General features: G+C 40.5%; 2 protein-coding genes across 2 annotated transcripts in view; both read right to left on the bottom strand.

Annotated features, from left to right (window-relative positions):
* Positions 1-575: 575 nt before the first annotated feature.
* Positions 576-13,606, bottom strand: LOC141910582 (uncharacterized). Its single transcript, XM_074801273.1, has 15 exons — positions 13,453-13,606; positions 12,142-12,236; positions 11,964-12,056; positions 11,164-11,369; positions 10,828-10,940; positions 8,544-10,582; positions 7,878-8,154; positions 7,319-7,398; positions 6,725-6,829; positions 6,559-6,638; positions 6,334-6,385; positions 5,887-6,148; positions 5,093-5,447; positions 4,430-4,632; positions 576-4,058 (listed from the first exon to the last, which is right to left on the bottom strand). The coding sequence occupies exons 1-15, from the start codon at positions 13,604-13,606 to the stop codon at positions 2,983-2,985; spliced, it is 5,190 nt and encodes a 1,729-aa protein (XP_074657374.1). The 3' UTR covers positions 576-2,982.
* Positions 13,607-14,625: 1,019 nt separating this feature from the next.
* The window catches only part of LOC141911434 (uncharacterized), an 18,354-nt gene continuing 8,820 nt past the window's right edge, over positions 14,626-24,159 (bottom strand). Inside the window, exons 5-14 of the mRNA XM_074802456.1 lie at positions 23,780-23,924; positions 23,154-23,270; positions 22,525-22,670; positions 22,028-22,159; positions 21,542-21,649; positions 21,379-21,446; positions 20,864-20,998; positions 20,110-20,458; positions 17,239-19,832; positions 14,626-16,684 (exon numbers count right to left, since the gene is read on the bottom strand). Of these exons, the coding sequence (XP_074658557.1) occupies positions 19,767-19,832; positions 20,110-20,458; positions 20,864-20,998; positions 21,379-21,446; positions 21,542-21,649; positions 22,028-22,159; positions 22,525-22,670; positions 23,154-23,270; positions 23,780-23,924 (1,266 nt within the window). The 3' untranslated portion in view covers positions 14,626-16,684; positions 17,239-19,766. The remainder of the gene's footprint in view (positions 16,685-17,238; positions 19,833-20,109; positions 20,459-20,863; positions 20,999-21,378; positions 21,447-21,541; positions 21,650-22,027; positions 22,160-22,524; positions 22,671-23,153; positions 23,271-23,779; positions 23,925-24,159) is intronic.

The following is a 24,159-nucleotide window of genomic DNA, read 5'->3' as shown; positions in this document are numbered from 1 at the left end:
CGAGCCCATCGGAGTTAACTATAGTGTAATGCCAAACCAACATTCGTTTTCCATGGCGTCCCCAGGATTTTTTGGGGGGTCTCGTCTTTAGGAATGGAGGGGGCCTGGGGGTCCTCCCACAGAAGTTTTTTTGGAAATTTCGTGCAAGCAGGCGCATTCTGGTGCAATCTGAGGCCGATAAGCTCCCATTAACTTTGCATGGATCGATTTTATTTTGCTAATTTAGCAATTAATGCAGACCATGTGCCGACGTTCGTCGACGTTTGAAAATTCAAAAAGCCGGGGTTCGTTCGAACTACCGTCCGGATATGATAGTGTAAAAATTATATTTTGACGATGAATATGTTTCCTTAAAATTTTGGAAAGGATAGCCTATTCAGCTCTCTTTGATATTGTTTCGATGTTGGACTTTGGATGTTCCCTCATTTGTCACCATTTTAGTTGATCTTGTCCAAACGAGGATTCCAGGTGTAATGTGGATCGCCTTTACAAACAGACACTGAGTGATGAGCATCTTGCTAGCTTCTCGTATAAACGAACAAAAACACAGCCCTTTTATAGAATAACTAACCTTTATTTTCGTCGTTTTACTTCTTCCACGAAGCATAAATAAATAAATATATACGTAATAAACTACGATATAGAGCACGAATCAGTCGTTAAATGGAGAATTGTACGTACGAGCTTGGATCTTACGCGATATTGACATCGAAGAGATTCAACATTTTTTCGATATATATCATCTTAAACAACTTTTGTACACAACGATAATCAGTCTTTTCAAGCGTTATAAAATACACACATATATGTCGTAGTTTTGATTCATTTATTTACAACACTAAAGAACACTGACACTTTCGAGTTTGATTTTTACATGTATACTATACATTTTAAGTATTAAGACATTCGGCGCAAGAGCTGAATTTTCCTCAATTACCTTCCCCCCCCCCAAGATAAATGTAGACGATGTTTGCAGGATGGCCACTGACGTGAAAAAACTCAGGGAATCAGAAAGAATCTTGAGAAAATCAGGATAACTCTGGAAATTTAACAAATTTCACCAAAAACTCGGAAATTCGGATATAAGCTTACCATACCATATCATATCAACAATTACCGTCAATGAAGGCCAGAGGTCTTGATGTAGGCACTTAAAGTACCTCTCTTAAATCGTTCTCGGATAATGCTGTTGACCACGTTGTTTCTTAACACGCGATTCAAAGAAAAATGAACAAATTGTAACATTTCAAACCTAGTTATTTCTGATTCACTCGGGAAATTTTGTGTAATTACATGGAAAAATATGGGTGGAAATTGGCCACCCCGATTTAGAGCCCCTTCATACGGCTTCCTGCATACCGCGCTCACCTGCACACATTGTAAACAACACTTATATACAATATTGTAAAAATCTGATTGATTATTAACTCCTCCTTCCCAAATATTTACAGACGACTCCTAACACCGTTCAGATCAACTCGGAAAATCGTCCAAATCGGTGCAAATTTTACAAAGATTCTCATCTTGTAAGGGTTGACGTTTATCAATATGTACAACAAATCACTCGACACTAAAACAATTCTAACGTATAGTTAAAGAGTTCGAACAGGTTTAATCTCAGTATAATGCAATTCTCTGGCTGTACATCATATTATATATATATGCTATACATGCATATTACGTATACATAAGATATATAAAAAACAAATTGTATAAAACAATTTTCGTGTTTCATTTTCATGGATACTGATAACAGGGTCTGATACAACACGTTTGTGACCCACGGGAATTATTTGCTCAAAAGCGTTGGTTAAAGTACACCATTGGAAAGTAGATACCGTAACAACGCAGTTTTAATTGTCACTTTGCCAGCCACAGGTTAACTATAACTTAACTTTTGAGCAAGTGAATGCAATATGCTTACATTTCTACAGGCCTTACTAGGATTGCAAACAGGGTGACTAACAGGCTAATCAAATATACAGTACCGACTGTAAAGCTAAAAATTGGATTTCGTCATTGATTTTATGAGCACATATCACGCTAAAATAATTGAACCATGATCTTCCCAACGAGGAGTCCAGGGACACGATACCCACTCAACGGTGAAGCACTTGACAATTTCATGTATATCATAATCTCAACATAATCGAAATTGAAATGATATAATACAAAAAGTTATCGAGATGTTTAAATGAAACTCTCACCATAGTATGGTACTTATACAGTGGTCAACCTGAACAAAGTTTTAAGCAACCAAGCCATGGTCTCTACTTTCAGTGATTGTAGATCAGAGACCGCCGAACAATGGTAAGGTAATTAATCGCCGAGATTTAATGATCAGCATTTTTTTCAGTCAGCACTTTTTCCTGAATACGAAGCGGGTTTCTGGCACTTTTCCAAAAAATCGACGATAAAGCCATGATATAAGAAAATGCATTTGCAATCGAATCGCACATCAAGACATAACAGACCGCAATAAATTTGCTCAATGGAGAAAAATCTTTTGAGTCCAAAAAGTACAAGTACTTACAGGATTTCACCAGGAAAGTATTAACCATTTCAGTGTATCGACATCGCAATGCAGTGTATAAATTGGCGATGGACTTCGATAGTACACCGCGTCACAGTGTACTAATAAATGTGATCAGAAATTACTTTTCATCCCTTTTGGAAAATGGCAGCACCTGTCAAACATAGTGACATAAAAGTAATTGCTGATACACCGCATCACGGTGCAGCGGTACGCACCATAGCGGTACGCTCATTGCTCAACACACTGATCTGGGATTCTTTAACTTTTTCAAAATTAACTCCAGCATTTTCAGGAATTAGTCAGCACTGAAAGGGTTAATGAGGACATATCCTTCATCCTTCCAAAAGTAAGCACTTTGCACATTTCCTTCGACTCCCGAAGGATGTACGACATATTTCGATTTGATGATTAGCCAGGGCGCGGCGGGGGGGGGCCAATATTCTCAATCATAAACTTAGTAAATCACCCGACGAACCGGTGACGTACGAGATTAGATCGGTCACACCCGTTAACTCATCCTCCTCGGTACCGACGACTGACGCGACCGGCTGGATCTGTATCGGGTTTATAGGGTTAACCGGATTCGGAATACCGTCCATCGTTTTCACCGCGTCCTGTTGCTGATGTAGAATGTTACTGATCGTGAACGCTGACGAGCCGTCGCGGTTGAGAGCTGACGACGGTGGCGCCCCCGGTGTCGCCGCGACCGGTAACGATGGCGGGTTGTATTTCTCCGTTTCGTCGTCGACGCGTTTTCCGTTCAATTTCGTCGACGCCGCCGGCAGACTGTTTGAATCGTTCGAGTTCACTTCCTCGCCTCTAGGAGGCAGCACCGGTGCCGCTACGCTACTGCTACACGTATCCTCACTTTCGGCGAGTTGTTGAGTTTCTGCCGTTGCCGCCACGGTCGATTTTTCTGTTTTCGAACCGTCGTCCACTTTTTTCGAATCTGAATCGTCACTTTCATCGTCCTCGTCGTCGTCATCATCGCTTTCGATACGACCCGGTCGTTTACGCGGTAACGCAGCGGCCGACGACGATGATTTGTTCTTTTCATTCTCCTCGTCGCTGCTGCTGCTGCTCGTCGACATAGTTTTACTCGAGCGAGACTTCGCCGTTCTCTGGCGCAGACGCGCACGCGCTTTATCGTTCGTTCGTGTTTTCGACTCAACAACCACCGGCGCCGACGTCGCCGCCGCGGTCGATGACTCGTCGTAATCGCTTTCCGATTCGTCGTAGCGTTTTCGTTTTTTCGGCGGCGCCACCTTTTTTCCCGCGCCGGTACTCGCCTCGCTCTCTTCGACGTATTCGTCGCTTTCCTCGGTCGTTTCGCCCGACTCGAAGCTCGCGTCCGATTGGACGGCTCCTCGTTTACGCGGCTGTTTCGCCGAGTCGCTGTAGCTGTCGTCGGAATCGGCCGAACCGCCGGCGTCCTGATAGTTGACCGATTTACGAGCGGCTGAACGAGTCGATCGGCGCACGATCTCCTCGCTGAATTCATCGCTATCGTCTTCTTCAACAACTGAAATATTAAACGACAATCGATTATCCGGCATTCCGTATTTTTGAATTCCTGAATAAAAAGATTTCTAATTAGAGCAGGTCTGAATCTGTACCCAATTCTAAACCACAGATTAGTTCATTTTCAACGAATTTAGAACCTCAGCCTGGGACCAGAAAGCCACCCATTCAGTCTTGATCCATCCCAACCTAAGACAACATTCACTATTTATTGTGACTTTTGAAAGCACGCTGATAAAATATACAATGTTTGGAGTTTGTTGTTCGTTTTCGATATAAATTGTCCCCGGTGGAGTTCTGAACAGAAAAGTTTGTAGAATGGTGATGAACAGTATTTAATTTCTGAAATTTCTTAGAACAAACGGATTTTACCGAAATCTTTCAGCGAACGTCGCGAACGTCTGTTCTTCTTCGCCGAACCGCCGCCACGCCGTCTGCTGCCCTTACCGGCGCCACCACGCCGTCGAGTGACCGTTTTACGCCACGACGAGCCGGCGTATGCGTCCGACAATTCAGATTCCTCTTCCAGATCATCGATGCTACCCATATCCTCTTCGCTTACATCCTCTTCATCTCTGAAATGAGTAACAGAAATCATTTCTGTCGATGTTTATTCAAGAGGTGATTGTTAAGTCAAAGAGGGTGTAAATTAGTAAAAATAGAGACATTTTTTACTGAATTTAGGAGGCAAAAATACTGAATAAGAGAACGGGACAATGGCAAGAGCTAGTGAATATTCAATGGCCAGGGTCATACCAGCCTCCATCAGCAGGGATTCAAACCTGATGACATCGTGAGACTCTGTCCCAGTACAAACCCCTGTCCTAGTAGACACTTCCTCCTTCAGCAGGGAGACAAACCTGATGACATCATCCCATGAGACTCTCCCACAAAATGAAACCCTGATTAGCCTCAACCGGAGTCAATTTCTTCTGATTGGTGACCAGCATACTGAGACAGACTAGTCGGACAGGCTTTCGCGCTGTGACAAGAGTCAGGTCATACTGCCAGGTTGAAGAATGAAGTCATACGTACTCCGATGCTTTATAATCCTCTCCGCCATCATCAGCGTCATCATCGACGTCATCTAAATTCGTTAAACGAGCTCCTTTACGTTTACGCGTCGGTCGTTTTAGAACCGGCGAAGGAGCACGCGCTCCTCCAGCTCCTCCGTCCTCTTCATCATCCTCGTCGTCGACGACGTAGTCATCGTCGTGTTCGTACGCGTGTTTACTCGGACTCGTTTTATCGGCGTCGTTTTCCTGCTCGCCGGCGGTGGCGCCATCTACGGGATCATCGCCGAGTCGAGCTTTGATTTCGTCGGCGTCTAATTCGGCTTCGTCGGAATCTTTGGACGCGTTGACGATATTCGCGATGTCTTTACCGCGACCTGCACGCGTTTAACATAAAACAGGAGAAAAATCATTGACGAGTCAAAACTTACAGAGTTCAAATAGGTCAAAAGTCAAGAGGTGCTGATAAAATGAGGAATTACTTTAAGGCAAGTATCAAAGGTGCAAAGGGGAATTTGGAAAATTTGTTTCTTTAAAGCCCTTTCAGAGTATTAGAGGTTTATTCCATAGTTATGGCTTCAGTCCAAAAGTGGTCTCAATTCTCAAGACTGAAATTAAGTCGTTTGATTGGCTATAGAACTAAGTTGGTCTTAGACTGGTCTTACCTATAATCCGTGACCGTCAAAGATCATCTCCTTAAGTTCTATAGCTAATCTGACAACTTATCCATAAATTGACAATTAGAAAAATCTGGAAATCTGGAGAAATGGTAATCACTGGGGATGGAGAAGGAAGGAAATACGCTCAATTACTAACCATGTGGAACTCCTTCCACCTCTTCCACTTCGTCTTTAATCGCGTCGTAAATCAAATGATCGTAATCGTCAAATCGATAATTGATTTGTTTGCGTTCGCGCGTCGACCGCGTATAGATCACCTCCTCTTCTTCCTCTTCGACGTCATCCTCCGCGTCTTCGTCGTCCCAGTCGTAGTATTGACGTCGTTGGCGCTTGCGTTCGTCGCGTTCCCGACGTTTCTGTTGCTTGCGTTCCCTGACCTGCTCGATTTCATCGCGTTCCTGGATAAATAACGAAACCAGATAGAAACGGGTTAGACATAAGACATAGTTTCATACCGAACCTAGCTAAATAGGACAGCAGTAGTAGGTAACAGAATAGAAAGGGTTAAATACTGATCTAATCGTAATAGACAGCAAACAGCGTAAATATGATTCAACAATACGCATTTTATAAATAAACTTACATTGTGTAGAACATTGTCCAGACTGATTGTTACGTAGGCTAGTCTCTCTTTCCTACAAACAGAAACAACAACATTTATGGGGATTGACATAAATTCAGACTGCACATTCAAGATAGATAACTCCACACATTACTACAGGGAAAATGCTCATTTCTAAGGCTTTGTAATAAGTGTTTAATCAGAACCAGCCCCAGGGTCCCTAAATGGTTAAAATAAATCAATTACCTTCGATCCATGCGCTCTTTTTCTTTATAATGCACGTCGAAATGTCGGATGTACTCTTGTAACTGCGTGATGAGGTTTTTCTGTGAATGATAAGAGTTTTAGAGTTTCGATGACCGAGAACCAAACATCGATGGATCACACAACATACGCGGTACGAAATACTAACGTGTTCGCAAGCGGGACAGAACCAATCAGCTTCCGGTATTACCATAACCGGAGGACGGAGACAGGAAGTGTGGTATCCGGCATCACACGTATCGCATAATAATATCTATAACAAATAATAACGACATTTCAATCAATTCAGCGATCGAAACTGAATTCGGCATCTATTGAGCTCTAATAACACTACTGCGAGACTTGTAGCGGACGAATGCAAGACTGGTGATAATGTCTTAAATACCACTTTATCAACCACAGGGGCAGATCACGGTTCTTATAGTCTATAAAATTTTTTTGAGTGCCTCTTTCATTTTGTCAAAAAAGATAATTGGTGCATTTCAGTGTGGGATTAGACTTAATATTGCCTTTTTGGACATGGACATTAAAGTCCCCTTTCGGGATGTAAAAAGTCCTTAAAAATTGGCCTCTGGATCCAACTCTGAACCACATCTTATCTCAAGGTAGCAGCAACACCCCAAAGTCTTCCAATTCTGAGATGTCTCATCCAGGACAATAAAGGAGTTCAACCTACCGGTAGGTCTATTTACCTAATCCTATTCAATCTCGTATGGTCAAGTGCAGGTGAACTAAAACTTACCATTTCAGGATGATCGTATTTTCCACATTTTGTGCAAGGACTATCATCCTCACTGATTCCTTCTTGACTATTCTCCTTCGCTAGAAAAAGTCGTATTAACAACACTCAGCAAACAAATATAACTGCAAACATTTTTTCAAACGATTCAGAATTATTTCTAAAAGATTCATTGTTGATTGTAAATAAAGCTTTTTATTGTTAAGCCAAATGACTTCCGACCTCAATGACTGCTACTATCTAAATCTATACCCCTGGACATACACGGCGATCTTGAAACAATACATCTTATCGAACCAAGATTTTGCCTTTCTAATTTTGGAGGTAGAGCTTTTTTAGCGAATAGCTCCCAGACATCGACTCTCCGCTCACTACACTTTTAATGACATTGCCTCAATCAAAGCATTCGTTTAAGCGAAACTGTTGTGCCTCCTATGAAGACGGATACCCTGGAGAAGCGCATTCGAACTTTGCTCGCATGGAAATTTGCGCTATATAAATTTCATCTATTATCATTATCACTAAAAATATAAAATTCAAAAATAATAGCCATTGAACTCACCCATTCTAGCGGCTACGCGACGCGCATTGCGCCCTTTTGGTTCGTAGTCGGAATCATTCTCATCATTCGACTCGTTCTCGTCATCGGATTCGAGTAAAAACGGATCGAACTGTGTGTCGTGTTCTTCCCATTCGTGCTCCTCGCTTTCATCTTCATCTTCCTCTTCGAAATCATCGTCGTCGCTCTCGCTTTCACTGAACTGTTTTTTCTTGCGTTGTCGATACTGTTTCGGCACGAAGTCGGCGTCCTCGTCGCCCTCCTTCGTATTTTTGCGATTCTGTAGTCGATGAAGAGAAGAGAGAAGTTAATTCCAAATAAGAAGCTTCCTAAACCCATAACTGCGGAACTGCTATCACAGACACGAATTGATATTAAATGATAATAAAGAATATTTATATAGCGCCTTTCCATGTTGCCATGCTCGAAGCGCTGTTTCTCCAAAGTGTTTGTGGAACAACCATATTTTGAGCTGTGATTTGAAACTATTGATTGAGTCCAGTGATCTGGACCCCTTAGGGAGGGAATTCCGAAGTTTGGGTCTAGAAGCCGAAAAAGTATGATTTTCTACGTGGGATTAGAAGATTGTTAGATGAACTGAGGCGAGTCACAGACACGAATTGTAACGGTATGATTGATCACAGGTGACAGAAAGCATTTTATATTTACCTTTCCTTTCTGAGATTTCGACGATTTTCCTTTGCCTCTCATTTTACTCAACGGGACGTCGTCGTCGCTGGATGACGACGCCGCGACGATTTTCTTCGACGGTTTCTTCCGTTTGCGGCGGCTGTCGTGTATTTTCGGACCGCGGTTTTGTTTACACGGCGGCGGAATGTTCTCCGTTTCGTCGTCGCTCAATTTGCGACGTTTCGCCGGCCGCGAACTCCGCCGCGGCGACGGTTCCTCCTCGTCTTCCTCCTCGACCGGCGGCGGGGGCGGTTTCTTCCGACGCGGGCGTAAAACACGACCGTTCGGTAAAACGGGCACCTCCTCCGTAACAACTGGTGGCCCCTCTGTTATGACTGGTGGCTCCTCCGTAACAACCGGTGGCTCCTCCGTAACAACCGGTGGCTCCTCTGTTACAACCGATGGCTCCTCTGTAACACCTGATGGCTCCTCTGTTACAACTGGTTGCGCCTCCGTAATAACTAATGGCTTCTCCGATACGACTGCTGGCTCCTCCGTCGAAACAGATGATTCCTCTGTTATGACAGGTGGCTCCTTCCCTGCTAGCGCCACTCCCTCTTCCGCCTTCTCCCGCTCTTCCAATTTCAACACTTCATTTTCACTCTTAGCATCCGTCGTTTTATTGTCTTTCACGTCCTGCTCTTTCTCAACCACTTCACTTCCTCGCTCCTTAGATTCCTCTTTTTTCGTTTCGTCTTCAGTTTCGTTCTTGTCTTCGACTGCAGTCTTCTCAACAGCGGCGGTATTAACATACTCATTTCCTTCTTCATCCTTACGCTTCCTCTTACTGTCGCTTTCCCCATTTCCGTCATCTTCACTATCCAGTTTCTCATCCTCACTACCGCTCGCGCTGCCACAACCGTCCCCTTTACGTTTGCGACGTGTTTTCTTGTCTCTGCTGGTTTTCTCATTTTCGCTGTCGTCCGACACTTTCTCATCTTCGGTGCTCGTCTTCTTACGTTTACTATCGATAAACTTGCTGTCCTTGTCGTCTTTCGTACCATTTTTATCGTCTTCATTTTCGCTCTCTTTTCGTTTGCGAGCGCATTTAGTCGTCTCTTCTGTGATCTTCTTTTCTTCCTGTTCACTAACAACAACCTCCTTCTCTTCACTTGATAGTTCTTTATCGACTTTATCCTGAACAATTTGTTCACTCTCAGTCGCAATTTCTCCAACGCTCTTTCCTTCGACATCATTCTTCTCTTCCACCTTGTTATCATCACAAACCACCTTTTCAGCATCAGTTTTCTCCGCCGTTTCCTCCTCACCTTTTCGTTCCTTTACCTCTTCCTCACTTGCTTTATTATCCACCTCGCCAACTTCTGGTTGAGATTCTTTATCCGTCACTTTTTCAATGTCTTTCTCAATAATAATTTCACTTTTGTCTTCGTCATGTTTCTCAACCGATGTATCCTGTTCGTCATTCACCTTTTCACTTTTTTCATTTCCATCTTTGTCAACGACAACTTTATCATCATAATCCTCTTTCGCATTCTTTTCAAATTCTTCCTTCGATTTCAAACTTTTCTCATCATTTTCAATATCCTCATTCTTATCGTCATCCTTCGGAATGTCTGTAGTCTCCGCAGTGACCACAACGTCAGCAGATTTCACCACACAATCCGCTCCACCCTCGGTTCCAATGCTGGAATCTTCCTCCTCAACTGATTTTCCTTTCTGCTCATCCTGATTTTCAGTGCCATCAGGAGGTTCAACTTTCACGTTTTTAATATCGTCTGCTAATGCCTTCTCTTGTGCACTCGGAGGTGGATCAACTTCCGTCTTCACGATCGTCTCCTCTTTAACGACTCCCAACTCGGATTCGTTAGTCTTTAAATCTGCCTTTTCTTCCGTTTTAATGACGAAATCTTTACAATCGGCAGCGGTGACCTCGTCCGGTTCATTTTTCACGACATCCGTAAATGCAAGCGGCGACAACTCGGACTTCGCTTCGCATTTTACCACCTCGGACTTGATGCTATCCAAACTGGCTTCATCGAGTTTTGCAATTTTCAATTCTGAAATAAGAATTTTGAAACCACTTCACTAGGTAAAAAGAAAATCCCGGTCTCAATTGGACTGATTTCTAAATGTAGTGTTTTATTGTAAAATTCTTAGTGTCAATAAAGATTGAATCAAATTCACTGCCTCTGACTTAGACCGAGATAGCACATAAATTACAATGGAAGTTTTCAACATCACATCGCTTTCTAAACAATACGGTTTTGGTTGTGTGGATTTTGAAAGGAAATTTAGAGCTTACCGGTACTTTTACTGCTGCTAGTAACGCTAGGAGTAGCCGAACGACTTTCATCCGTCAATTTCTCCGCTTTTACCGATAATTTGCCGATAAGATTCACGAGCTCGCTTCGGTTTCTGCAATCAATAACACACGAAAATAATCAAGAAGAAAACTTTTGAAAAGAATGAGGTTGGTTTATGGTTGAAAATAGGAACCATTAAGTCTGCCACTTTCAACCAGTTGGTACATTGTGAGCCGGACAGCAGGGATTTCCTGATAGCCACGAAACTTAAGGGCGACTATAGAAAAAGTATTTTCTGCAAGAAAAACAAAATGATTCTAGCATCGTGAACTTACGAACAAACCATCGTCCACGATTCGTTATCCGTGTCGTCCTGTTCTTCTCTGTACAAACGAATGTTCATATCGCTGTCTATGAGATACCAGTAACAGAATCCGTCGAGATCTCGTCCGCACGGCACGATACGCAGTTCATCCGGCGTTTTCTCATTGATCTTCTCTTTGAATTTAGCGTGTCCATCAAATTGAGCTTCCAACAGGTTCTGAGAAGAGAGTAAAGCGATCCTATTGTTAATCCCATTATCATAAGCGAACGATTAATTGGAGTAGGATCTAGTCTCACACCGAAAAGTGGTCCATTTCCTGAAACTAGTTCTTGATTTTAAAGCTAAGCATATATCGACAAAGCGACTGGAGACAACTAGTTGCTAGTGAGCGAGTACCCCGCTCACATCGACGGATATGACAGCAACTGAGTACAACTAGTTGCTCAAAAGTAGAACATGGGCTGGCTGGAACTGGAGATAGATGTCGTAAGTTAGCTCACATCGACACGTTTGAGCAACTGATTGTATCCAGCCAGTTGCTCTCATGCGCCGAAAACTGCCCGGCAACTAGTTGTCTCCAATCGCAGTGTCGATGTAGGCTAGGCTTAAGATTGGGCGATATAGTTCTAGTTCGACACCCTAGGCTAAAATTGATCCATTTCTTAAAACTGGTTCTTGGTAAAGATTGGACGATATAGTTGTTAAAACATTTCGAGATGAACTATTCTGACCAATGGCTCTGGACCGAGAACTGTGTAATGGTCGTGATAGTTTCCATAACTGGTTTCTTTTTCCTTAACCTGTACGTACCTTGAGGACTCGCAACTTAGTCGCAACTGCCGCACCCGCAAAATTAAACTTTTCAATCTCCCACGCGTCGACATCGGAATAAGTTCGACAAAACTGTTAAACAGAAATTCATAAAGATCAACAGATTCAATGACATCAATTCGAGTTTATTTGGATAAAACAATTTTTTTATGATTACCTTAATCAACGCTTTCAACCATTGTTCTTTATGGAATTTTTTCTGCGGAGTTCGGCGTAAAAGACGAATAATTAGCGCCACTAACGACTCATTAGCTAAAAAACAAACAAACATCGATTGAAGCATTGTAAAATATCTGAAGAAGTAACGTGTCAACTGAGCTACAAGTAACACGATATTACTGAGAGATCCGTTCACGGACAGGGACTGATCTAAGAAAATTGGAACGCCGGGCTAAAGGAGAAAAGGAAAGGAAATTCCAGTATAATGCAGCCTTCAAAGGCAGTGTTGATGTATTTTTTAAGAAATCCTTCCTAAAAAAGTGCAAATTCTGAAAGGACGAGTGTCAAATTTGCAGGTTTTAACTACGTCTGTCTTGATAAAAAGGGCAATTTGAGCGGGAGATATTCAAAAGGGCATTTTTTCTGATAATAAGGACACTTTTCCAATCGCCACTGCTTTCCAGAATACACGTAACATGGCCTGGACAGCGCCTGACCTGGAGCAACGAACACAAATTCAAGTTATCAGACCAACATCTGTTTAACACAGTCATTGGTTTACAGTCAATAAGCAAATTCAACTTGTATCTTTTTCTCTAGTTTTCTGACCGCGTGACCAGTTCCATCACTAGTTCTGAGTTAGAATTGGACTTAAGTCATTGAAAATTAACTAATTTTCACTCAAGAGTCAATGTTATTATCAACTGACCATTAATGATACGGGTTTAGCCACTCAGAAACCTTCCTTACAGATGGAGAGAAAGGTTAACAGTTTGATATTTTATAAAATATAAATTTCAGCTACCAATCAAAAATTGCTTCCAATGTGCCTGCCTCTTAGCCTATTAGAACACCCATGTCCAAACACCAAAGGTCAATCAGATGGTACTCAATTACTGAGTAGCCTAATTCTCCCTGCAAGAAGAGAAACCCAAACTGCTTTGTGGCGCCACATTCCCTTTTTGGTCTGAAAACATGCTACTTTTCAAGCAGCTAATAAAATTACATAGCTATGCCTGGCCGAGGTCTGGGATCAGAACTGAATGAATGAAGTTTATATCAGGCCTAACAAACAATAACATGATGAAGTTTCCACAACTAGCTTCAAGCTACAGGTTTAAGGGACACTACTTGTTGATTGGCACATATATAAATCCAAAAAACCCTCATCAATACGAGTCACTGAACTAATGCGTAGAAATTAGTGAATACCAATGAATGTCAACAAAAGAAACTCGACAGTGCAGCAGGGGTCGGGAACCCGGAAATGGATTATTTTTTCCATTTAAATCGTTGTTTTTGTACTCACTGGTCTCGTGTTGTTGTATGAACTGTTCAATATCAGTGAACGTGATAGTCGGTAATCCCAGTAAACTGCCGAATTGATTCAAATGACTGCAAATAACGGCGTAATTCGGGTCTTGAACAATTATATTAGACGGGGACGCTACGAGCGACGCCATCTTGGTTTATTCTCGATTATGCTAATATTGGACTGGTTCCCGACAAGAGTCGGACTGAGTACGGAATACCGGTGCCGCCGACATCGCCAACGCCGGCGGCCAATCGTCAATTGCTATATTCGTCAACCCTGAATTAATCCAGTTTCACAGTTGTGTGAGTTAGAGTTAACTCTGAACTCAGGATACAGTTCCACGCTAAATCAAATACTCTGTTTAGTTAATCATAAGCTTTCCAGTTTGAATTTGTGTTTTTATCTCTGGTTTTAATGTTTTTATGTTGGACTTTTTTGCCTACAGATCATGAAGTACAAATAAATACCTGTCATTTAGGTATAATTGTTGTTGTGGGATAAAACGACATGACATGTGTGTATAAACTCTCGTTAATAGTTTATACGCCTATGGTGGTTGGACTAGTTGTTTTTGAAAGTCCACGTGTTTGAGGAGCTTACGGTATAATTCCTCGAGCACTCCTGGCATTTTGTATAATTGTTGTATGATAATAAATATGATTGATTTTAAAATCTATCGTTCGTTTAGTTAAGTTTAATATAACAAATCCTGAATTGAGGCCTAAATCGATTTAAGATAAACTGAATTAATGAAGAAATTAAATCGATTTAAAATTTAAACCTTTTTGTGAAACTGGGCCCTGTGTTTTATTCTTGCAATCTACTTCTTTTTTTCAACCCAAAAAATAATCCCACCAACTGGTCTGCCGACAAGCTTTTATTTATGCGATTATATCAACGGCAAAACCAGTACGACACTGCACTGGGCCCTTTGACAGTTGTTGACGCTCAACTCGCAACTTTCAACTAGCAACTGGCAATGTCGTCTCAGGGCTTCCATAGTCTGCAGTCGTAGCCTGCAAGTACAGCTATTAAAAAAGATTGTGTCCTGTGCGGGCCGGGCCTTGTAGAAACTCCGCTTCAATGAAGGTACCCATGCCCTATTGAGGGTTGTCAAATTTTGAAAAAGATTCTTCTTACAACAAACGAAGAAAAATACACGCAATATGCTTATTAACATTTAATTTATTCCATTCAGAGAAATGAACATGCAGGATATTACGAAAAATTCTACAGCGGCACTACATATAGTCTCACTACGAACTAACCTTTGTACAATACGGGCAGAAAATCATTCTCACGTCAAAAACCGTTTTCTTCACGAGAGATCAATTGAATGAAGAGCCAGAGCCTTAATCGCTTAAAAGAAATCTGAACCTGGCCGTGGGCGATTAAGCTAAGGCCAAAAAAAATTGATACTTTGTTTCTCCGCTCTGCTGAGCTTAAATGTTGACCCGGCCAGCCGCCTATCTACCCTATACATTACTTTTTTTAAAATCGTGATCAATTTCACCATAACAGACCCGGCCGCTATAGAAATGAACTGTTTACAAATTTTATCATATTTTACAAAAATGACCCGGCCGCTGCGGAGAAACAAGGTATCATTTTTGTTTAGCCTAATAGGCTTTACAAGCTTCCATGAATTTTGACCATGGTTATTGAACAGTAAGAAGCCTAGACTCTTCGATTTTACACGTACAAGTATTATTTCTCAAAATCTCATCGAAGATGGTTTTTACACCCACAGAGCAATCAATCCATTCAAAAAATATGTATTCCGAGAAAAGCCTAGAAAACTTTCCAGAAATTATCAGATTCGAATCGTCCAGAGTCACAAAATCGAATAAGACCATGATATAAACCGAGGTACGACCTTTGCAAATTTCAGATTAATTTTCGTTTTTCGTTTCATGATCTATGAAATCATCTATATATATATATATATTACAAGTGGGTTCTTTACATCTCTATTCTCTGTACACAACAAGTCTCTCCATCGTCAATCAACAAATACAACGTGCGGCATTTCCTTTTTATTAACCAAAATGCAGGGCTGCCAACCTCTGAAAAGTACTGTTAGCAACGAATCGAATTGTCATCGCGAACATTTCATTGAAATATGAAAGAACATGGTGAAATTAATCAGTTATCAACAGTAAGACCCTCAGCAGTAACGTTTTTCATATATTCCTGTTCGCATAAAAAAAAAACAATCAAATCAGCATTTCTTATTATAGAATAGTCACGATATTCTGAAAATCAGGCAGCTCTGACAATATTACAATTAACTTTCAGTAAGGTAATCACGGGGCCATAGATTTTCTGTTAACCCAAATTCTCAAGCCGAAGCCGAAATTTTAAGCCGAACTTAATGCAAAATTTTCAAATTAGACGGTGATAGAATTTGAAATTCCCCTGATTTTAGAAATGTGACTGGAAATTTTAATAAGTCGTAATCGAGATGAATTCCATGATTTCTTTTATCCACACGATTGCATCTCCACATTAATGTACACTATAAACACCGACAAAACTAAACACTGCGCAGAGATAAATCTCTAGAACTGAAGAGGCAGCCCTACCAGTTATGAGATAGACTTGGTCTTTCTATTCAAAAGACGGGCTAGCCTTCTGAATTAAACCTGCTAGGCTTCGTGCATCATCGAGTGGCCCGATCTTAAGCGCATCGAATCTCCGCGAAGTGTTAGCACATCCTCTCGTTATTCCCTGTACACAATCTACAACAACAATCCCATGCCCTGTACAATGAAAAATCTAAATACAACAAAAACACTCTGAATAGGAAAGAATAAATAATTAATGCCAGTCGTCTCTTATCGCATCTTTTTTTTCTTCCGTATCGAATTTACATCTAGTTTTCTCCTGTTAACAGCTTCTGCAACATCTTCGAATCAAGCTTTCCGAGCGATGACGCTTTCGACGAGGAGGTCATCGTAGGTCGAGAGAAACGTATTCAGCAAAAATTCGAACAAGATTCAATTACATTGCTATGGTTACCATTCGAGTCCGTCTGCTAAATTCGATTATTTCTAAAATATCTTCTTTTCTTCGTCTTATTTTCTTCGAGGTTCACGAGTCTTTTCGCGTTTCTTATTTTCGTATTAAAGATCTCATTCAGAGTCGTTAAGTTCAAGGTTCGGCTTTCCGTGTTCCATTCCGGAAAGCGACAAATGAGAAATCAGCATGTACTTCGCCGCGACAACTGAAATGACAAAAACAAACAAACCGCGTTTAGGATAAAATCATTTTTTTCATGCGAATTATCTCATACAAGGTCCCTACAGATCAGTCATTTCTGCATGGAGTTTTCAAGAAAAAAATTTCAAATTTCGAGGAACCATCTGCACTATTTTCATATCCCAATTACAGTAGACTTGGTACCGTTTTTCTCTGTAATTCAGAGGTTTCGTAAGCAAATTGTTATCCTTTGCGCTTTTTAAATTGGTTTCTAATTCGGTAACCGCCTAATGTTGGTTAAAAAAAATCCTGGTTCCAAGTGTTCCATGTGATTTGGGCATAGTCTACTGTACAACTGCAAACTAGACACAAATTTCCAATTGCTATTTCTCAAAATCAGAGTAGTTTTAAAGGAGTTTTGCGCACTTTGTGTTAAAATTAAAAGAGTTTCAAGCACCTTTAAAAGCATTTTCCGTTTGGAAGGAGTTTGTAAGAAGTCAAGGAGTCGTAGGGACCCTGTCACAATGAAGATTAGACAAGGAGTCATAGGGACCCTGTCACAATGAAGATTTGACTTACCAAAATGTTGTCGGCGAATCTCTTATCTGCTGTCCTATCTCCGAAAGTGGTACACCAAACGATAACCATAGCAACGATATCTTCTGCTGGTATCGTTTCGACCTGCTGTTTCAGCGCCACCTGTTGCTGGAAAGCTTCATTCAGAATACAATATAATATGCTTCGGGTTCATGGAATGCATATTTCCATATTATAATATTACTCCGGATTTGGACCTCAAAATTTGATCACAATAGTTGTAAGTTTTTAATCATAGGAAACTGCCTAGAAAATTCACACATTACTTTTTCTTTACTTTCGACTCAAATTTACTTCGTTTTAAAGTAGTTTTTCGGAAAAAAGGGTTCTTATTAATGTTTTTTTACATCATCATGCCTTAACCTTCTAAGCCGGATCAGATCAAATTCTTTGATTACCGTAAAAAATTGGACTTTTCAAATCGTAGAGAATTTTCCCTGAATTTTCATAAATTTAAAAGCTTTATACGTTTAAATAAGTCTGGCCAGTTTTACTGTACAGACATTCGAGTTAAGACCCAGTCGGACTAGTTTTTGATCCAAACCATTTTTGATTTAACGTCGAAAAAGAAATTTTCTGGCCCTGTAAAATTTCTAAAAAATTTTTGCTGAAATATTCAAAGAATTTGTATCTTGATGGCAACACATTTAGTGTCAAACACATGCGATACGTATCAAACAGACGCAGCAATCAGACATACGCATTTCACTTGGCAACTTAATTCGAAAAAAAACCAAACCAAATAGACCTACATCAAATCAAAGTCAGTTAGCTGGTTGAAATTAAGGGTTTGCCCATCGTAGATCTTAAGGATTTTCGAAGTTTGGCTTCTTCCCTCGGAAATAGCAATTCGATAGCAGTTGGTTAGAATATAGAGCAGAAACACCTAGATACTAGACACAAATTTTGTGCGTTCAAATACTGCTGTAAAAATTCCCATTCGAAACAGAAATTATTTCGTAAACGTTTTCAAAATTCCCTAAAAATCTTCGCAATATTTCGATAAAATCTAATCGATAAATCATAAATTCAGAAAAAATATTACAAATACCTCAGACACAAATTCGTACCAGGAATATCAAAAATTTGAATCTCGGTTTAAAAATGATTTGGTCAGATTATTGGTCGATAGATTATCGAAAGTAAAAAATCTCAATCTCTAAAAACATGATTACTTTTTTCTCGGTTTTCTAACACGTTCGAACTATCATTGCCATAGCGACCATGCAGACGACCACAACACTAGCAGACGTCGACGAATACTCGAATCTACACACACACACGCGCGCGCGCACACGCTGCACACACAACGCTAAAACTACTTTTAAAAACTACGGTCCTAAAACAAAATCACACGCGATATCATCATCGGCAGCAGAGTTACGATTCTACAAAAATGCATTCGCTACGATTCAACGGCGTCTTTACGAACGGAATCAGAATCACAACTAGAAAACAATCGAATCGTCTAAAATAACCCTCATCATAATACGCTTGTCATACATGCATTCTGTAACGAAGAATGCTTGTAAAAGACCTACAGCATTGAAGATAAACAATGAAAATTAGTTTTATCAACTCCTTAAAGGTTTGTGGCGTAGGTTTACGTCCAATACGGCAATAGGGTTTTGGACATATATACGTTCATGTCAACACCGATCACCTGAGGGTTTCAAACGTATTCATGTGTATAGAAGCACTTTACCCTAAACGTCAGCGTAAGAGAACTTGAAATTGTGTACCCACTATACCAGAATGTTAGATTTTCAAAACTATAGGTCTTTTATACACTAAACTTTAAACTAGCCTTAAGCAATTCAAACCAAGACTGAGACAATCGAGGATTCAGTGTAAAAAGCGCAGTCCTATTATCAGATCGATTCCGATAGTTTTCGACGCGTGATTCGTCGCCGTTCGACGAGATCGCCGTTTTCTAAAACCTGTTACAAAATAGCACCAATTCCATATTTTTATTCGACGACAAAAATATCAGTGTGAAATTCCCGACGAGCCCCGAAACCCTGAATCTGCGGGTTCTAAAATCGTCGCTAGTTACGCCGTGCGGCACCGTAGCGCGCTTCGACGTCGAATCTTACGTACGCGAAAGATTTTTCGATTTCGTTCCGGAAAAAGTCGCCTTCTTAAATATATATATACACATACAATTGTTGCCTATCGACAATCTCATAGAATTCAGCAGAAAATATCTTCGCTCGGTGTTTTGAGGATTATTGCGACGCACACTATTTTGACTAGATCATAGAGAAACTGCCCTCTGTAGTTATTGTTATTGAGGAGTGTGTGACTAGATTTTTAATACGTAATGAATACTAGAATGGCAGCGTTCGTATCATCGCAGAGGCCATCAGGGATTTGACACTGATACACCGTTTATATATTAAAGCAGTTTTTTATCTACGCCAGTAGGGGGAGCTGTCAGTTTGCCGCGGACGGGAGAGCACATCGGAGAAGACACGTGTCGTCGTCACAGTCGTCGTCTGTCCGTCGACTCACACTTGCCACAGACGCGTCGACACTTTTTCAACCGAACCGTTACTGGACGACGTCATCAGCATCTAAAAAAAAATAAATCGAATTGGAGTTTAAGTTGGATTTGTTTTTGAAAAGAATTACTCCGAACCTGGCTGGCTTCAGCAGGGGTTCTACACCCGATCAAGGCGGACACTTTCCACCCATTTACAAATTCCTCAAATGTTCCCTGATTTTTTCATATGTTCTAACAGAAAATTCCCTAAGTGAATCACAGAGAAATCTCTTGGTTTGAAATGTAATAATTTTTCACCTACAGCAAGCCAATTATTCTAATTATGATCGCAATCAATAAATAAGAACCTGTTGTAACGAGACGTTATCTTTAGCCTGACTAGTCATCGACTGTTTCTCGTCGCCGGATGATGAACTGCTCGTCATCGAGCTCGACCGCGCGACCGAATTCGCGTCGACGTCTTTCCGACCTTCGTCGTCGTCCTCGTCGTCGCCGTTAGTTACAACGTCCGTCTGACTGTTATGACGATGACTAGACGTCAGACGACACGCGGCAGACGACTGCGGTAACGTCGGCGAGTACGACGATCGTGACGCGTTCGACAGTAAACTACGACTGCTACCCGTGAACGAGTGTTTCTGTAAAACTTGTATCATTGCTTCCTTCTCGACCAGTTGACCTTGTAAACTCTTCACTCTATAAAAACATTCAATTTCTATCAAAATTCAACTAGTTTTTATCTAAATTTCTTCAGGGTGCAGCCACTTTCAACCCTTTAATAAATTTCCTGAGTTTTCCCAAATCTTTTGATCTTTTGATCTTTCCTGAGTGAATCAATGAGAAAATCTCTAGGCGTAAAACGTTACCAATCATTCATTTTTCATTGAAGCACATGCAACGAAATAGCATTATCCGGATTCCCTGATTTTTTCGGGTTTCTTATAGAAAGATATTTTTTCCTAGATTTCTGACTCTCCAGGTTTTCCAGGTCAAATATCAATAGTCTCTATATTATATGAAAAATATCAATGCTCTCTAATATCCGTTTAAGTTTTAAGTTTAAGACTACTTCAACCCCCGATGAGAGATTACGTATGTTACCTGGCCTCCAGTTCGGCTACGTGTCGATTAGCTTTAAAAACCTCCTCGAGGTGTTGAACCCGTTCGGACCGCGCCTCCGCTATCTTTCTCTCGCTCTCAACCGATGATTTCTCTAACATCGCGATTCTAGCTTCCCTGTAAACAACGAAATCTTACGGTTAATTCTCAACGACGATTAATTCAATACAGAACAGGGGTACCGGTAGCACACACCAGATGGCGCAACAATACACTAGGCTATTCGTAGTGAAAATTACCATAGTTTATTGGATTTTAAGACTTTCAAGTTCGAAAATCATTAAACAAGTCATCGAATAGATATAAGATTGAATTTCTCACTCAGCGTATGCTATAGATTTCAATAAAAAGCGATTTACTAGTTGATATGTAAAGAACTAGAAGAAATTGAAGCAATTTAGCTAATAAACAACAATCAAAGCTGGTGGATCCTTGTTATTAAGCTCGCTTGCCAGACAGTAGGTGCTGGTACCTCATCAAAGTTAAGCAATACTTACTTTGGCATAGACGCCGCGTCAATGGCTAACTGGCGTAAGGCACTTTCTTCATAGTATCTCTGCTCCCACTAAAACGACAATGAATCAAACTAAACTCATGTTTTCAATTTTCAATTTTCGGTCAATTCTTTGAAAAATGAAAATCCGTTTCGCGAAAACGAACCTCAATTTCTTTAGCTTCGAGCTCGAGTATTTTTTCGTCTTTCTCGATGACCATGAACCTCAGATCATCGACCGTCGCGTCGACAATAGATTGTCTGCTTCCTGAATTCTACGCGTAAAATTTCGTACAAAAATGTCAGACATGACGACGGAAAACCGAATCTATCGGTAAATACTTATTGCATTAACTCGATTCAAATTAACAATAAATCGCGACCCAATTTTACAGTTTTCTCGTAGAAGATTTTTTTTTTTAATATCCTCAACCCACTGAGTGCCACCCAGGGTCCAGTTCCACAGTTCTGAGTTACGATTTGACTCTGGGTTAACTCATTGAAAACTAACTAACTTTAACTCTGAATTAACTCTAAATCGCGACTGTGGAACTGGGTCCAGGGCATTATTCTTCACTTCAACACACCACAATTAACCTTAAAATTGTCCAGTAAAATTTGGAATGGAAAAAGATGTCATCTATTCAACTTACTGATTTGTTGCTTAACGTTTTGTTGATTTCTTGTTCTTTATCGTTGTTCGTTGTTGTTGTCGAAGAGTCGCAGCTCAGCTGAAACGACGCTAAAGACTTGTTCAATCGTTCCACGCTTTGTTTCCGGCGACACTGAAAAAATACAAACACCGACTTAGTTACCGGGTATTGTTCAATTTCGGAAACCATCCCTAGACGTAAACAGATTCCGCGATCATCCCTTGGAGGAATGCAGGACAGATTATAAAACAGGGTGGTCACTTTCATTTGACTTGATTTTTCACAGACTATTCCCTTACATAGTACGTCGTTTTCCCTGACTTGATCTCCTAAGAACTAAAACAACTATCACAGTCAAATATGTAAAACATAGACAGAAACTGTTTTACTTTACGCCCTATCTCAACAAATTTCCGTGACTTTGCCCTGATTTTTAGCTTTTTTTCTTTTTTCACAAAATTCCTCAACTTTTTAAAGAAAAGAAAATTCCCCCGTACCTCATTCTCTAACGCGAGAACCGTCGCTTGAGAATTGGTCAACGCGCCGTCGAGAATATCGATTCGACTTCGTTGTTCTTGGATCGTCGAGTTTTTCATTTCGTTTTCGAGTTCGATGCGTTCTCGGCTGGCGATCAGTTCTTTATCTGCGAAAACAAACGCGAACGTTAATGCGGAACCTCAAACACAACTGCGGCAATCAAGAATTCATCCTCATTTGGCAATCGAGGATCGACGAGGATTGCAGGGCCGGGTTTCATAGACTGAGTATCAAAGTTATCCTTAAGGGTAAATCCTCAATCTGGGTGACAACCACCATAGTAACAATGAGAAACCATGGTTATAACTGACAAATTTCAAAATAAAAAAATTCAAGGACTATTTTTCTTCCACATCTATGAAAGCCAGCCCAGGTAGTTCATCAATCAATGATGAAAACTATATCAATCATTTAAAGGGTACAGGGGTCAGTTGAAATTGTATTTCAAACATTTGTCCACCAGTAAACTCTTACCAACTTTTGAGCAACTGGTCTGCTAGTTTTGTGACTGTTAAAATTCTGAGATACTTGTTTAAATAGAATCTAAGAAGCAGAGATTTTCAGTTATTTGTTTGTTCTATACACGTACTCTGAGCTATAAGTTTAGCAATGATGGCGTCTTTCTTGGCGATTTCGACCGTCGTGTCGGTATCTTTCGCGCCGTAGTCTTTATTGGCGATTTGCGTCAACGCTTTCTCTAATTGTTCTACGAATGAAGAAAAATTTGTTAATTTTCATAAAGAAAGGGTCGGAGGGGCGGTCCCTACAGATCAGTCATTCCTGGATATAAGGAGTTTTCAAGCAGTTTTAAAGGAGAAAATTTCAAATTTCGAGAAGTATCTTCGTCACTTTCGTATCCCAATTACAGTAGACTCCTTTAAATTGGTACTGTTTATCTCAATAAACCATTAATTCAGTGGTTTCATAAGCAAATACCTTTGATACCCGACTAATTTAGCAACAAATTCTGGTCCTCACTGTACCAATTAAGCCTATTAACTGTACAACTTCTACAATCTCTATTCACCTATTTTTCAAAATGAGAGTTTTGGGCATTTTGCTCAAATCAAAGAAGTTCAAGCACCTTTAAAAGCATTTTCTGTTTCGAAGGAGTTTAAGGAATCAAGGAGTCGTAGGGACCCTGTTGAAAATGCCAATAACCGTGATCTCCAACCTGGGATTTGGATACGGAGAGGTTTAGGTGGCGATTGGTACCTTTAAAATCTTTGTTCGTTTCTTTGATGCGTTTGATTTCACCGTCCAGTTTACCGCGCATCATTTTTTCGAGTTGTTCTCGTTTTTGGTTTTTCTTGATTAACGCTTGGTACGAGTCGTGCATTTTCTCAATTTCCAGTTCGAACTGAAAATCAAATGAAAAAGAAATTCCGTAAAATTTCAACGAAGAGATCTTGTTGCAGGTATCAAATCTGCAGTCTGGAAACTGCACTTCTTTCAGACATTCACCTTAAAATGTCTAATGTTTGTTCTTTGTAGTTCATTTTCAATTAGAATGTCTCAGGTGAAGTTCTGAACACGTGTAAACTAGCGTGGATGATTAAAGATTGGAAGAATGTTCATCAAGTTTACAATATCAG

Source organism: Tubulanus polymorphus, chromosome 9 (genome assembly GCF_964204645.1).
Source record: "Tubulanus polymorphus chromosome 9, tnTubPoly1.2, whole genome shotgun sequence".
In the NCBI taxonomy this organism is placed as follows: Eukaryota; Metazoa; Nemertea; class Palaeonemertea; order Tubulaniformes; family Tubulanidae; genus Tubulanus; species Tubulanus polymorphus.
This window is presented reverse-complemented; position numbering and strand designations above follow the sequence as displayed.

What these genes read in the sequence shown, in the direction of transcription:
- LOC141910582 (XM_074801273.1), bottom strand. Translation starts at nt 13,606, where the DNA reads ATGGCGTCGCTCGTAGCGTCCCCGTCTAATATAATTGTTCAAGACCCG. An exon ending in GGTTGAAAGCGTTGATTAAG is followed by an intron (nt 12,057 to 12,141) that starts GTAATCATAAAA and finishes TCTGTTTAACAG; the next exon opens with TTTTGTCGAACTTATTCCGA. An exon ending in CGAAATCTCAGAAAGGAAAG is followed by an intron (nt 8,155 to 8,543) that starts GTAAATATAAAA and finishes CATCGACTACAG; the next exon opens with AATCGCAAAAATACGAAGGA.